The sequence below is a fragment of the Physeter macrocephalus genome, chromosome 9 (genome assembly GCF_002837175.3).
Source record: "Physeter macrocephalus isolate SW-GA chromosome 9, ASM283717v5, whole genome shotgun sequence".
NCBI classification, from domain to species: domain Eukaryota; kingdom Metazoa; phylum Chordata; class Mammalia; order Artiodactyla; family Physeteridae; genus Physeter; species Physeter macrocephalus.
This window is the reverse complement of record NC_041222.1, coordinates 12,882,826-12,898,540: the sequence shown is the minus strand read 5'-3', so window position 1 is coordinate 12,898,540 and position 15,715 is coordinate 12,882,826. Positions and strand designations below refer to the sequence as shown.

Here is a 15,715-nt window from a genome sequence, read left to right as displayed (position 1 = left end):
GCATATGTAAGAAGGTGATAAATACTACTAAAAAAAATAGAACAGGAAGAATCAGGAGTACTGAGGGAAGTCTGGTCGGGGTAGGTCAAAGAAGGCAGCAGGAGCAAAATCTGAGGGTATCTGGGAGAAAAGCCCTCCAGGAAGAGGGAATAACTAGTGGAACAATCTGGAGGTGGGAACATACCTAACATGTTTTAGAGGGATGTCAGTTTGGTGGGCAAAAGGAACAAGGGGAGAACATCAAAGGAGCTATATGTCAAAAGAATAAAACTGGAGTGGATGGTATAGGGCTTGCAATCCAATGTAAGGATGTGGGCATTTAATACTCTGAAAGAAATGGGAGCCTTTGGAGGGTTGTCAGCATTAGACTGAAATGATATGACTTATTTCTCTTTTCTAATTTACATACAATAAACTGTACAAGTACAAAAGGCAACTGATCTGCTTTCTGTCACTAAAGATTAGTTTGCATTTTATAGAATTATATATAAACAGAATCATATACCAGTTGCTCTTTTTTATATGGTTTCTTTCATTCATAATAATGTTTTGTCTGGCTTCTTTCATTCAACATAATCCTGTTGTCCTTAACAATTTATTCCTTTTTATTGCTGAATAGTATTTCATCACATCAATAAACTACATTTTGTTTATCCATTCACCTGTAATAGAATATTCCCAGATTTTGGCCATTACAAATAGAATTGCTATGAACGTTTGCATACAGGTATTTGTGTGGACTAACTTCTTCACTTCTCTTGGGTAAATGACTAGGTTATATTGTAGGTGCACATTTAACTTAAGTAACTGGCAAACTCTTTACCAAAGAATTTCCTAAATTTTACATTGCCATCAATACAGTATGCTAGTAAAAGATGCTCCATATCCTTGGTACAGGAAACTTTTTTAACTCTAGCTATTCTAATGGGTATGTAATAATATCTTACAGTAATTTAATTTCCATTTCCCTGATGACTAGAGATGTTGAGCACCTTTTCATGTGTTTACTGCCATTCATATACCATCTTTTGTAAAATATCTTGTCAAATCTTTTGGCCATTTTTTAATAGTTGTTTTCTTATTACCGAGCTATAAGAGTTCTTTATATAACTTGATATAACGAATTTGTCTTATATATATGTGTTGCAAATATTTTCTTCAAGTCTATAGCTTACCTTTTGGTTTTCTTGATGGTACCTTTCAATCAGTGAAACTTTTAAATGTTGATGTATGTACAATATATAAATTATTTCCTTTTATGGTTTGTGCTTTTTGCGTTTTACCTAAGAAACTTTTGCATATCCCAAGGTTACAAAGATTTTCTAAGTTTTTTTTTTATTAATATAAGATTTATTTATTTGTTTGTTTTGTTTTGGCCGTGCCACACAGCATGGCATGTGGGATCTTAGTTCCCTGAACAGGGATCGAACCCACGCCCCCTGCAGTGGAAGCTTGGAGTCTTAACCAGTGGACCACCAGGGAAGTCCCCTCTCCTATGTTTTATTCCAGGAGTTTTATAGGTTTGTTTTACATACAGGTCTAAGATCCATTTCAAGTCAATGTGTCAGTATGGTGTGAGATACGGATCAATGTTTATTTTTTTCCAATATGGATATCCATCTGTCCAAAAACTACTTGTTGAAAGATTTTCCTTTCCCTATTGAATTTTTACACTGGCAATTTTGCTCAAAATCAACTCCCTACATATATGTGGGTCGATTTCTAGACTCTATATGTTGCTCCATTAATTTATCTAACCTTTCAACACTATCAAACTGGTTTGACTACTGCAGCTTTATATTAAGCCTTGCATTTATTTCCCTTTCACTATTTTAGATGCTTTTCCATTTCTATGCAAATTTTAGAAGTTCAGTGCATCTTACTAAAGTAAGAGAAAAATTAATTAGAGTAGTTAGAGAAAGAAATGAGTTTATCGAGGTTGCTGAATATGAAATCAAGAAACAACAACACTGCATTTGTATATTAGCAACAGTTTAAAAACCAAATAACAGTGATGGCTAAAACTTACAGGGCACCATTCTAAGCTCTTTATGTATATTAGCACATTTAATATTCATCACAACTCTTACCTGTTAAGTACTATTATTATGTTCATTGCACATATAAAGAGACAAAAGTACAGAGCAGTTAAGCAATTTGCCCAAAGTTACATGGATCATAAAGATTGGTCTAGAATTAGAATCTAGAAAGTATGGCTCTTAGGAATAATTCTAACAAAATATATGCAAACCTTTATGGGGGAAAGTCACCAAACTTTACTCAAAGACACTAAAGAATATACAAATGAATGGAGATATGTACAATATTCAAAGACTGGAAGACTCTATTGCAAAGATGTCGATTATCTTCTAAGTGATTGATAAAGTCAATATAATCCAATCAAAACCCTAATAGTGCTTTTTTCCCCCCGTTGAGGACTTGAAAAGCTGATCCTAAAATTCCTAAGTGTAAATGGTCAAGAATTGCCAAGATACTCTTGAAGAATAAGTAAAGAGACAACTCTATCAGATATTGAGACTTGTGGTAATGACAAAAAGAAAGACAAATAAATAGAGCAATGGAACAATGCTCAGAAAACTACTCATGCATATATTAACCTCAAGTTAATGGTATGTGTTAATTCTGAAACTACTTTTTGTGTATTATAGCATTGAGCAAATAAGTAAATATGTTGAGGCTAATGGAAACTAGATTTCTCATTCTTGAAGAAGGGAATCACCAAAATGAAAAAAAAGGGTGCTGAATTGGAATTGGAGTTATCAGTTAAAACTTGTGGTTTTTTTAAACACAAACACACACATGCACACACGCACACACACAGAGAAATATATTTATGAAGTACACATACACATATATCCTAGTCATGTCCATTTAAAGTTCCTAGAAGCAGTGACACCCTATTAGCAATAAGCACATGTAATGCCTTGATACTGTTCCTTTCCTTCTAAAAGGAACCAGGGCTCGTTGGAGTAACGGCTGACTGCAGTGTTAAGGCAGGGAAAGTAAAGAAGATCTGAAATATCTTCTGCCAGAAAGTAAGGAAGTGTTCAAACAATGATGAAGATATGTCAAAAGGCCACAGAAGCTAGTGTGAAAGGGCTCCCACTGGCCAAATCTGGGAGAGTTTGAACATAAAATGAAAAATGATACTATGAAATTATTACCCATAGAATAAAATAACAACCTACAAGTTCATACTAACATGAAAAAATAAATACAATGAATAGTAAATAAGCCACAGAGAGCTAATGCACTGTATAATGAATACAGACAATATTATACTAAAACTGTGTAATGTGATAAATATCACTACATCTGAATCATATTACAATATATAAATACATCAAAGTAGCACATTATAAACCTTAAATTCACACAAATTTATGTAATAAAAAAGAATGAATGAATGAATGGAGTGTTGGTAAGAAAAAAGTTCTTTATAATAAAATCCCAGCTAATAAATGAGAAGGAATGACAGAATTAGCAAATCACCAATATAGCAACAACTACCACGGTAACAACGAATTTAAGCAATGGATGTTAAAACTAAAGGGTGAAAAGTCATAAGAAACAGGCTATTTTTATAGTCTCAACATATCCTCCTTATAAGGATATGTTGTTAATTACAAAGAGAAAAACAGTAACTTTACAGGGAAGAAACTTGGCAGAAACCACCTTAAGTGATCAAGGTTAATAACACCAGGAATAGGATAAACTGGCATTATGTGTCTCCTGATGTAATGGAATGAGAAAGACACAACATTATTTCAGCTAAAAAACCAGACACGCATGTTGGGAGAAATTCTATTATATACCCAACCCTGAACTCTTCTAAAATTTTAAAGGTTATAAAAGACAAAGAATGAGGAAATGTTCCAAATTAAAGGACTCCCAAGAGACATGACAAATAAATTAACCTGACTCTGAGAAAAATTTTCGTTATGAAGAACATTATTTTTACAACTGGCAAAAATTTTTAAAGGTCTATGGATTAGATAATAGTATTGTATGGGGCTTCCCTGGTGGCGCAGTGGTTGGGAGTCCGCCTGCCGATGCAGGGTACGCGGGTTTGTGCCTCTGTCCGGGAGGATCCCACATGCCGCGGAGCGGCTGGGCCCGTGGGCCATGGCTGCCGGGCCTGCACGTCAGGAGCCTGTGCTCCGCAACCGGAGAGGCCACAGCAGTGAGAGGCCCGCGTAACACACACACACACACACACACACACACACACACACAAAAAAGTATTGTGTGAATGTTAATTTCCTGATTTTGATAACGGTATTTAGGTAAGAATGTCCTTGTTTCTAGAAAATATACAGTGAGTATTTAAAAGGGACACCATGCTTGCAACTTATTCTCCAATGACTCAGAAGAAAAAAACAACAACACACACACACACTCACACACACATATAAACAGAGAGATGATAAAGTAAATGTGGCATGATGTTAATAACTGGGGAATCTGAAGGATATAAGGGAATTCTTTGAACTATTCTTGCAACTTAAAGTATTTCAATAAAAAGTTACTAAAATACTATCAACTTTAAAATATAAGTATTTATCTATATAATGTCAAAGTAATACAGGATTTCTTAAACATGACACAAAAACACAAATATAAAGGAAATGGCAAATAAATCTGACTACATAAAAATACCATGGAGAGAATGAACCAATAAGCCAAAACTGAAATTATTTGCAACACATAATACCAACAAAGGACTAGTGTCTAAGATATATAAAGAATTCCCACAAATAAACAAGAAAAGACAAGAAACCAAACACAAAAACAGACAAAAGAATTAACAGAAAATTCATAAAGGAGAATGGCCAATAAATAAAGTAAGTTCAACCTCACTGGTAATCAAGAAAATTTCACAGCAGCACTGTTCATAATAGCCTCAAACTAAAACAACCCAAATGTCTATCAACAGTAGAATAGATAAACAAACTGTGGTATATTCATACAATGGGAATCTATATACTTGACAGTATTGACAATGAATAAGCGATAGCCACAGTATGTGAACGTGGATGAATCACAAAAGAAAACAAACAGTATGATTCCATTTAGATAAAGTTCTAAATACAGGAGAAAAAATTTTTTTAAATTAGCACTTAGGGCTGCATAACGAGTAGTAAAAAAACCAAACCAAACCACAGGGGAAAAGCAGAAAAGCAAAAGCATGACTATCATCAAAAATTTGAGACTACAGTTATCTTGGAGCAGGGAGAGTGGAAACACAATAAATGAGAGGGGTACAAATAATGCTTCTTCAGTATGTGTAAACATTTTATTTCCTAATCTGGGTAGCAACTACATGGATATTTAAAACTGTATTCACAAGTTTTACAAGCTTTTCTATAGGTACAATATATATCTCTAAAAAGAGGGACAGAATGCTCACAACTTAGCCCTAAGACCTTTAAATGGTAATCTTTAAAAGAAAGAAAAGAAAGAACAGCCAGTGAGGTAAGGAAAAAAGTCATGGAAGTGTGGTGTTTCTGAAGCCAAGAGAAAAAAAAGAGGGAATAGTGAACTGTTCAAATATTTGTGAGAGGAAAAGTAAACTTTCACACAACACATAAAAAAGTACTGTTCTCTGTTTGATGAATTATTTATCTTAGAATGTAGACACTACACTGCAACGACAAAGGATTTATTAATACAATAAAAAAAGGATGGTAACATTCTGATTATTTTATATTCAGAAACCAAAATTTTTAATTGTATTTTTAAAATGTCCTCCTCCCACAATGCAGAACATTAATTATACCAACAGTATGTATTCAATTACTGAAATATGTTCAGTTCTACATTTGATAGCCAAGTTTTGGCAAACTTGAGTGAGAGCCCCAATTTCTATCATTCGTTATTAAAATGGTAATTACAAAGACCTTTGGCTCTCCCAAATTGTACATATGAGTAGGGGCTGATAACAAATACAGTCGTCCCTCAGTATCCACAAGGGAATTGTTCCAGCACACTCCCCAACCCCCCACCCTGTAGACACCAAAATCCAAGGATGCTCAAGTCCCTTACATAAAATTGTATAGTATTTGCATATTATCTCTGCACATACTCCTGCATACTGTGAATCATCTCTAGATTGCTTATAATACCTAGTATGTTGTAAATGCTATGTAAATAGGTGTAAATACACTGTAATTCTATGTAAAATAGTTGCTGGTACAAGGTAAATTCAAGTTTTGCTTTTTGGATTATGGAATTTTTTTTCCCCCAAATATTTTTGATCTGCAGTTGGTTGAATCCACAGATTCCAAATCTGTAGATATGGAAGCCTAACTGTATAAAACACCAAAATTTGGTCAGACTAAAACAGAAACTAACAATTTAGGAACATGAACTGAACAATCCACTTGACATTTTCAGTTATAAATAACAAAAAGCTTTTACACTAAATTTACCATCTGTTTTCTAGAAAATTTTGGACAACAATTTGGCTAAGGATTCTTTTTTCTCACCTATAAAATGAAGATAAACTAAATATCACTTAAAGTCTCAACTAATATTTTATGGTGTCATCTGGGAAAGAAAAATCAATCACAAAGGGTAATAAAATTAAAATACTTTATCTAAATAATAAATCACACTTTGAGAGTTGCAAAACCAAAAAGTATATTAACCTAATGATATATCCAAGTAGGCTCTCCACTACTTTTCCCTTTACATAAAGGTTTATTTTAAAAGTTTAAATTATTGAGAACTAATTTTAAATAAAAGGAGGCTCTCCAAAGCAACATTTGCATGAGTAATGCAGAAGACTACTTTTATTAGTGCAAAAATGCAACTTCACACAAACTTAGGGTAAAGATGAAAAGTTCTGATGTTTAAAAAACAAAAACAAAAAATTGTAAATCCTCTTCTTTGAATAAAGGAAGAACATACTACTAATTTAGGTCCTTGTTTTAAAGTATCAGTACTTAAAAAAGGAAAAGTATGTCTCTCAAGACCACTTACACCAGTATTTTGCTGGTTATATTGGGCTGGCCAAAAGGTTCGCTCGGTTTTTTCTTTAAGATGCCTTTAGTAGCACTTAGTTGTCTTTAACTTCATTTGAAACAGTTTTGTTAGATTGTATTGTGACAGCTGTCAGATCACCGTGCATTTAAAAATAAACTTATCAAAATTGGTCAATTTCTGTGTAGCCATTTTAATATTGAAGATGGAAGAAAAAAAGCAACATTTTCAGCATATTATACTTTATTATTTCAAGAAAGGTAAAAACGCAACTGAAACACACAAAAAGATTCGTGCAGTGTATGGAGAAGGTGTTGTGACTGATCAAACATGTCAAAAGTGGTTTGCAAAGTTTCGTGCTGGACATTTCTTGCTGGACGATGCTCCACAGTTGGGTAGACCAGTTGAGTTGAGAGCGATCAAATTGAGACATTAATTGAGAACAATCAACGTTATACCATGTGCGAGATAGCCGACATACTCACAATATCCGAATCAAGCGCTGAAAATCATTTGCACCAGCTTGGTTACGTTTATCGCTTTGATGTTAGGGTTCCGCATAAGCGAAAAAACCTTCTTGACCGTATTTCCGCATGTGATTTTCTACTTAAACGTAATGAAAACGTTTTGTTTTCAAAACAAACTGTGACAGACGATGAAAAGTGGATATTGTACAATAATGTGAAATGGAAGAGAATGTGGGGCAAGCGAAATGAACCACCACCAACCACACCAAAGGCTAGTCTTCATCCAAAAAAGGGGATGTTGTGTATATGGTGGGATCGGAAGGGAGTCCTCTATTGTGAGCTCCTTCCAGAAAACCAAACGATTAACTCCAACAAGTACTGCTCCCAATTAGACCAACTGAAAGCAGCACTCGACAAAAAGCGTCCAGAATTAGTCAGTAGAAAATGTGTAATCTTCCATCAGGATAACATAAGACCACATGTTTCTTTGATGACCAGACAAAAACTGTTACAGCTTGGCTGGGAAGTTCTGATTCACCTGCTCTATTCACCAGACATTGCACCTTTGGATTTCCATTTATTTCGGTCTTTACAAAATTCTCTTAATGGAAAAAATTTCAATTCCCTGGAAGACTGTAAAAGGCACCTGGAACAGTTCTTTGCTCAAAAAGATAAAAAGTTTTGGTAAGATGGAATTATGAAGTTGCCTGAAAAATGGCAGAAGGTAGTGGAACAAAAGGGTGAATATGTTGTTCAATAAAGTTCTTGGTGAAAATGAAAAATGTGTCTTTTATTTGTACTTAGAAACCAAAGGAACTTTTTGGCCAACCCTATAAATCAACTAACTTAAACCAGTGGTAATATATAAGACTATTAATTTCAAGCAAATGGTTGTATGGTTTATAAAGAACAAGTAATATTAATGTTAGAAAATAAATTCAATTTCAGGTATCCACTTGTTTTTGCCAACTAATCTACTAATATTAAGATTCAATTAATGAACACAGTTTTGTTCCATGATTCTCGCTTTTCTTTAGAAATCCTGAGAGAATCCAAGAAGAAACCACCTGACATATATGGATTAATAAATGAAACTTTTAACTTCAGAAAGCTTGTTCTGTGATGCAAAATAGAACTACTCACCAAAAGCCATAGGGGGTTCAAGAGATGGCTGGCCATCACCAGTAGGAAGGTCTAAGCGAGTGAAGTCTCTGCTTTTGTCATTATTATATTTCACATTAAGGCTGGTAAGCTTGGAGAAGTCAATACGCAGAGTGCAGCATGCATTATAGATATTCTGGCCATCCAGAGCCTAAAGCATGTAAGAAAGGGACTGATGTTTTGCAAGATAATAACAATAATAAATCAAGTAGCCTCTACTTTGACAGAGTGGCAATCAGGCATAAAGCAAAGAGGACTAAACTAAAAGCCAAAGACCTGTGTTTACTTTCACCTCTGTCACTAACTGTGTGAGCCTAAGAGAGAAAAGCAAATGGAAGAGGAGAAATGTATAAGCTCAGAAAACTATTATACATTACTGTACATTGTACTAATTATTATGATTATTTTTTAAATATTTAAAGATATTTAATTTTTACATTTCATCTTAATTCATTTTAATGTAATTTATATAGGTTAAGATGAAATAAAGCCTTTGTAAATGGTACCTGTCAGAACCACAATAAGTGAAATATTATCTACCACTTACTGTTTTTCTTGTAAGTTTATTTTCTTTGAGTAATAAACTTGAGGGAAGTTTCGAGTCAGATCAGATACAAGACCAAAAATCAGCAATCCCTCCTTTGAAAATAATAAAGACTTACCAAAGGGATATTTATAGCTACTTATGACTTCCACAAACACTTCAATTTATAAAAATAGATAACAGAAACCAAAACATAAAAATATCAATAAAACAAAAAAACATACAAATATACAAAAACCCCTGACTTATCATAATAGTTATTGACCAGTATGCCATCATAAAGGTACAAAATAATATATGCGGGTAAAGGGTACAGCAAATATAAATGTTATTCCTAATCAAGGGCTAGACACTTTGTGATACACAAAAGTACTATAAACCTTAGTCCCTATCTTTGGAAAAAAATTAGAAATAATTCAGATACCAATACAAGATAGAATTAGAGTTAGGGATAGATCTCAATAGGAGATGGGTCAAACATAACCAAACTGAATGTGAAGTTTTACATCCTGTCAAAAGTCAAGCACTCATGTACTAACAAGAATATGAATTGAAGGCAGCATATTTCCTAAGATTTAATGTCTTTAGCAATTTAGAGCTCAATGAAATTCAACAGTGAATATGGTTGCAAAAATATTGAAATCAATCAATCTTTGGCTCACTTAATATAAGTAAATGAGGCACTAGGGTAAAGATAATCCTACTTTACTAGTCAGATTATATCAGGAGTACTGTGCTCAACTCTAGACTTTAAATATGACAAACAGAAATGAGTCCCAGAAATCTGAGAAATGATAGGTGATTTGAAACCATTTCATATGAAGAAAGAAGTAATTTTTAGACTATAAGAAGAGCATATGGAACAGTACTTTTAAAAATGGTAAATTTCAGTATGTATATTTTATTACAATTAAAAAAAAAAAAACACATGGTAAACTACAGCAAAGGAGAAGACATGATGGCTTTCTTTGGTATCACTGAAGTGACTGATTAACAATTGAAAAATGAAAAAAAGATCATAATTACCATTTTGGCATAATGTGCATTCAGTGGGTCAGCATACTGAAGCAAGGCTTGAAACTGATTATTCTTTGTAAAGGTGATAATCTTTAAGACTGTGCCAAATTTAGAAAATATCTGGAAAAAAGTTCACATTAGGTTAAATTTAAGGAAAAAATTTGCTAACATATATTTATAAATACAACTTGATTCATGAATCCCAGTTTTAAATGAAAATAATTTCCTCTATTAAAACTATTGGTACCAAAATTACTTCAATCAAGCCTAAGATGTTCATGTTTCAACACTCACGCATGGCTTAAAACAGCGCCTGACACATAACAGGCACTAAATATTTAACCTGTTTTATAGCATGTCATAAATGGCACAATACTGAATCAGGAGGTTACAACAGGAATTAATTAATGCTATGAGATGTTGGTGTTACAAAGCATATACCTGGAAGTGGAAGAGTCATACAGATCAACTATTTCAGCCTGAGAATCAGCAACTACTTCTTGAAATTTTTATAGACAGGAAAACTACAAAATATTCAACAAAATGAACAACAAAATGTTCAATGCTCTATTAATTCATCAAATACTCATAGAGCACTGTTCTAAGCTCTAGAAAGTCAGCAGTGAACAAAACAGTAGTAGCAAGAGTCTCAATATGGGCTCATCAATTTTAAACAATAGTACCATACTAATGTTAATAATAGGGGAAACTGTGTATGTCTTTGGCAGTAAGGAGGTATATATATTCTGCTCAAGATTTTTGTGAACTAAAAATGCTCTAAAGAATTCTAGTAAAAAACAAAATGTGAAACAGGAAAAAAAAACCTTAAAAAGGCAGAAAGAGAAGGGGGGAAGAAACAACAAGTAAGAAACAGTTACCAACCTGGTAGATATAAGTCCAACTATATAAAAAAATCACTTTAAATGTGAATGTTCTAAATATGCTAATTAAAATACATACTTGTCAGAGTGGGCTTTTTAAAAAGCACAAACAAAACCCACCTCCAGGTTATTCATGAGAAACCCACTCCCACTTTAAATATAAAGTCTCAAGTTAAAGGGAGAGAAAGATACACCATGCTAACACTAATTTTTAAGAAAAGCTGGTACAGCTATATTAATTTTAGACAAAACTGATTTTTGAAGAAAAATTATCAGGGATAAAGAGGGAGGGTATATAATAATAATAGGGGTCATTTATCCAAGAAGACATAACAACCCTTAATATGTATGTGCTTAATGAAAAAAGAATCAAAATACTTGAGAAAAAAAGCTGCTGGACTATAAAAACCCTGTTGTAGCTGGAGACTTTAACACCGCTCTATCACTAATTGACAGACCCAGAAGTCAGAAAATCAGTAAGGATATAGCTGAACTGAATAGCATCATCAATCAACTGGATCTAGTTGACATTTATAGAACAGTGCACGCAATAATAGAATACACACTCTGAATTTTGCATGAAACATTGACCAAGATAGACACATTCTGAGCCATAAAACACACTTTAACAAATTTAAAATAATAGAAATCATACAGTGTATATTCTCAAACAATTATAGATTTAAACTAAAAATCAATAACAGAAAAAAAATACCTGGAAAATCTTCAAAGAGAAAAGAAAGAAACGAGCCTCTGCTCTCATAAGCAAAGACAGACGATAAATAAGCCAATAAATAACAATGTCTGATCACAAAAAAGTGTTTTGTTTTAAAAATAAAAGGGAAAGGGATGAGAGTGAACTGCAATGCAAGTTGGGAAGGGGCAAGGGTGCTCAAGGAAGGCGTCTCTAAAGAATCTTTAGAGAAGCAGAATAAACAGAGTTGGGGGAAGGTTTCCTGACAGACCCCTGGTTACCAATGCTCTTACAACACTTGTTATACTTCCCCACCACAAGTTCAGGGCCAGGGTTACTACAATGCATTTTGCTTTCCTCTGACATCCCATTTTAAATCTGGATTCTAATGAGCCAGAAACTTGCCCTTCTGCTTCTAAGGATAAAAACATAAGTATTCCCTATGCTGGTAAGAATTTGCTGTTACCAAATACTATGTATGTGTCTCCTTAATAGGCAAATGGTCCTGCTTTTTAATTATCAGAAAGAATGATCAAGAATAACTATCCTAGGGACTTCCCTGGTGGTCCAGTGGTAAAGAATCCGCCTGCCAATGCAGGGGACATGGGTTCGAGCCCTGGTCTGGGAAGATCCCACATGCTGAGGAGCAACTAAGCCCGTGTGCCACAACTACTGAGCTTACACTCTAGAGCCCATGAGCCACAACTACTGAGCCCGTGAGCCACAACTACTGAAGCCTGTGCACCTAGAGCTCATGCTCCGCAACAAGAGAAGCTGGTGCACTGCAACACAGAGTAGCCCCTGCTCGCTGCAAATAGAGAACTCCCATGCGCAGCAACAAAGACCCAACGCAGCCAAAAATAAATAAATAAATAAATAAATAAATAAATAAATGTATTTAAAAAAAAAAAAAGAAGAATCTGCCTTCCAATGCAGGGGACATGGCTTTGATCCCTGGTCGGGGAACTAAGATCCCACATGCTGTGGGGCAACTAAGCCCATGCACCACAACTACTGAGCTCGCGTGTCTCAACTAGAGAGCCCGCATGCCATGAACTACAGAGCCCATGTGCTCTGGAACCCCTGCACCACAACCACAGAGCCCACACGTGCTGGAGCCTGTGCGCCACAACTAGAGAAGAGAAAACCCACATGCCACAACTAGAGAGAAGCCTGCGTGCCGCAGCAAAGATCCCGCACACCACAATGAAAGATTCCGCATGCCTCAGTGACGGTCCCACATGCCACAGCTAAGACCCAATGCAGCCAAAAATAAATAAATAAATAATAAATAAATCTTAAAAAAAAAAAAAGAATAACTATCCTACAGCACAGGCAACAAAAGAAAAAACAGATAAATTCAACTACATCAAAATGGACACTTATGTTCATCAAAAGACTATCAACAGACTTGAAAAGACAACCCACAAAATGGGAGACAATATTTGCAAATCATTTATCTGATAAGGGGTTAATATACAGAAATATTTTTAAAAACTCCTACAACTCAACAACAACAAACACCCGATTTTAAAAACAGGCAAAGGATTTGAATAGACCTTTCTCCAAAGAAGATAATCAATAGCAACAAGCACTTGAAAAGATGCTCAATGGGAACTCCCTGGCGGTCCAGTGGTTAGGACTGGCAAGGGCCCAGGTTCGACCTCTGGTCAGGGAACTAAGATCCTGCAAGCCGCGTGGTGTGGCCAAAAAAAAAAAAAGAAAGAAAGATGCTCAACATCACTAATCATCAAAATGCAAATAAAAACTACAACAAAATACCACTTCACGCCCCCATTAGGACAGGTACTATTAAAAAATCCAAAACAAACAAACAAACAAACAGAAAAGATTAAGTGTTGGGGAAGATGTGGAGGAAGTGGAACCCTTGTGGACTGTTGGTGGAAATGTAAAATGGTGCAGTGGCTATGGAAAACTGTATGGGGATTCTTCCAAAAAAATTAAGAATAAAATTACCATATGATCCAACAATTCCATTTCTTGGTATATACCCAAAAGAATTGAAAGCAGAGACTCGAAGAGATATTTGAACACCTATGTTCACAGCAGCATTATTTGCAATAGCCAAAAGATGGAAGCAACTCAAGTATCCATCCACAGACGAATGAATAAACAAAATGTGGTATATCCGTACAATGGAATATTATTCAGCCTTTAAAATGAAAGAAATTCTGACACATGTTACAACATGGATGAACCCTGAAGACACCGTGTTAAGGGAAATAAGCCAGTCTCAAAACAACAAATGATGCGTGATTCCACTTATGTGAGGAACCTAGAGTAGGCAAATTCACAGACAGGAGGAAGAATGGTGGTTGCCACGGGCTGAGAGAAGGGAGGAATGGGGTAGGGAGTTACTGTTTAATAGGTACAGGAGTTTCAACGGGAAGATGAAAATATTTCTAGAGATACATGCTATTTGGCGATGGCTGCAAAAAAATATAAATGTACCTAATGCCACTGAACTGTACAATTTAAAAAAGTTAAAATGATAAAATTTATGTGTATTTTACCACCCTCCAAAATAAAATAACTATCCTAAAGTCCAAATACTCATTTTTGGCAAGATATGCTTTAACATATTAGCTTAGAGTTAAACATTTCTTATAAGAGATAAGAAGATCAACAAGATTTGTGGAACCAATTTGTCTTGGAAGGGGTCACCAGAAAATGCTATTCCTTAAAAGTTAGATAGTCTGAAGGCTCTTTATTGAAATTTAAAACTTTTAATAAAATGTAGTTAATTTCATTATGGTCCTATTTCAGGGTTTAGAATTTTGAGACCTTAACCCCTCATTAGAACTGTATTTTGAAAAAAACACTAGGAAATTTTTTGTTTTGTTCTTTTAATGAAAATTTTGGTCTTGTAACAGGTTATTTCCTCAGTACACCCTCATGTTCTAGATAATATTCTTAAAGTTTATAGAAGAATACCAAATTTACTTTCTTCTCAGCTGTCAAAGATTTTATGTTGTATCTTTCTTTAAGATATAGGTATAAGCATTCTTGGGAAGAGGTATTATGTTTTCTTAATTTCCATCCTTGGTGATACTATGGTGTTACATGCATGCACACACATCAATCTATATATTGTAAGTGCATCAACTGAGGTTTGTTTTTTTTTTTTCACCTGATAAAGGAGTAGTAACAGATGTTAAAAATGTGTATGTAAAAAAAAATGTGTATGTATATATATAAAAGGAGATATAATAACTGCCTAACCTCCCTCCTTCATACTGCAGACACAGGTAGTGTTCTAAAGTACAAGTCAGATTATACTTTTCCCTGCTTAAAATTCCTCACTATCTCCCCATTATCTACATGGTAAAATCCAAGCTCTTTGGTATAACATACACAATCTCTCCCTGGTGTACCTCTCCAACCTCATTTCCTGACACTTTTTATACCACACTATTTACATCAACTGTAGGGAATTGTCTATAGCAGTTCTCCAGATACACTAAGTGGTTTCAGACTTCCATGCCTATACATGTGGCTTTTCCCTTTTCCTGTAACTCTTTACCTAATACCTAGTAAATTTTCATTTGTCTTATTCAAAACTCAGCTCAGGGAATAATGCCACCAGAAAATCCTTAGCCTCACCCAAATCTCAATAGAGTTCATTCTCTACTACCGAATATTAATACCCCCTCTTGGCCTCATACAAATATTTATCTAGCTGTTTTATTTACATTGGTCTATACATTTGTTTATATAAGTCTCCTTTAATTAGACTGAAAGCTCCTTGAAGGTATATACCTTGTCTTAATCATTTCTCTATCATTGAGTACAATTCCTGGCATATAAGAGGCACAGAGTAAATGCTTATTATTAATTGATAACAAATTATACTCTGAGACCTGACTGAAGAATTATGGCAATATGCAATTTTTTAAATGATAAACTTTTTTTTTTTTTTTTTTTT

The 15,715-nt window shown here is 34.4% G+C and overlaps 1 protein-coding gene across 5 annotated transcripts in view; it reads right to left on the bottom strand.

The window, feature by feature from the left end:
• PTBP3 (polypyrimidine tract binding protein 3) overlaps positions 1–15,715 on the bottom strand; it is a 72,874-nt gene that overhangs the window by 22,158 nt on the left and 35,001 nt on the right. For all 5 annotated transcript variants that reach the window (XM_024126133.3, XM_028493644.2, XM_024126132.3 and 2 more), the window contains 2 exons: positions 10,204–10,314; positions 8,616–8,784 (listed from right to left, as the gene is read on the bottom strand). In XM_024126133.3, coding sequence (XP_023981901.1) covers positions 8,616–8,784; positions 10,204–10,314 — 280 coding nt within the window. The remainder of the gene's footprint in view (positions 1–8,615; positions 8,785–10,203; positions 10,315–15,715) is intronic.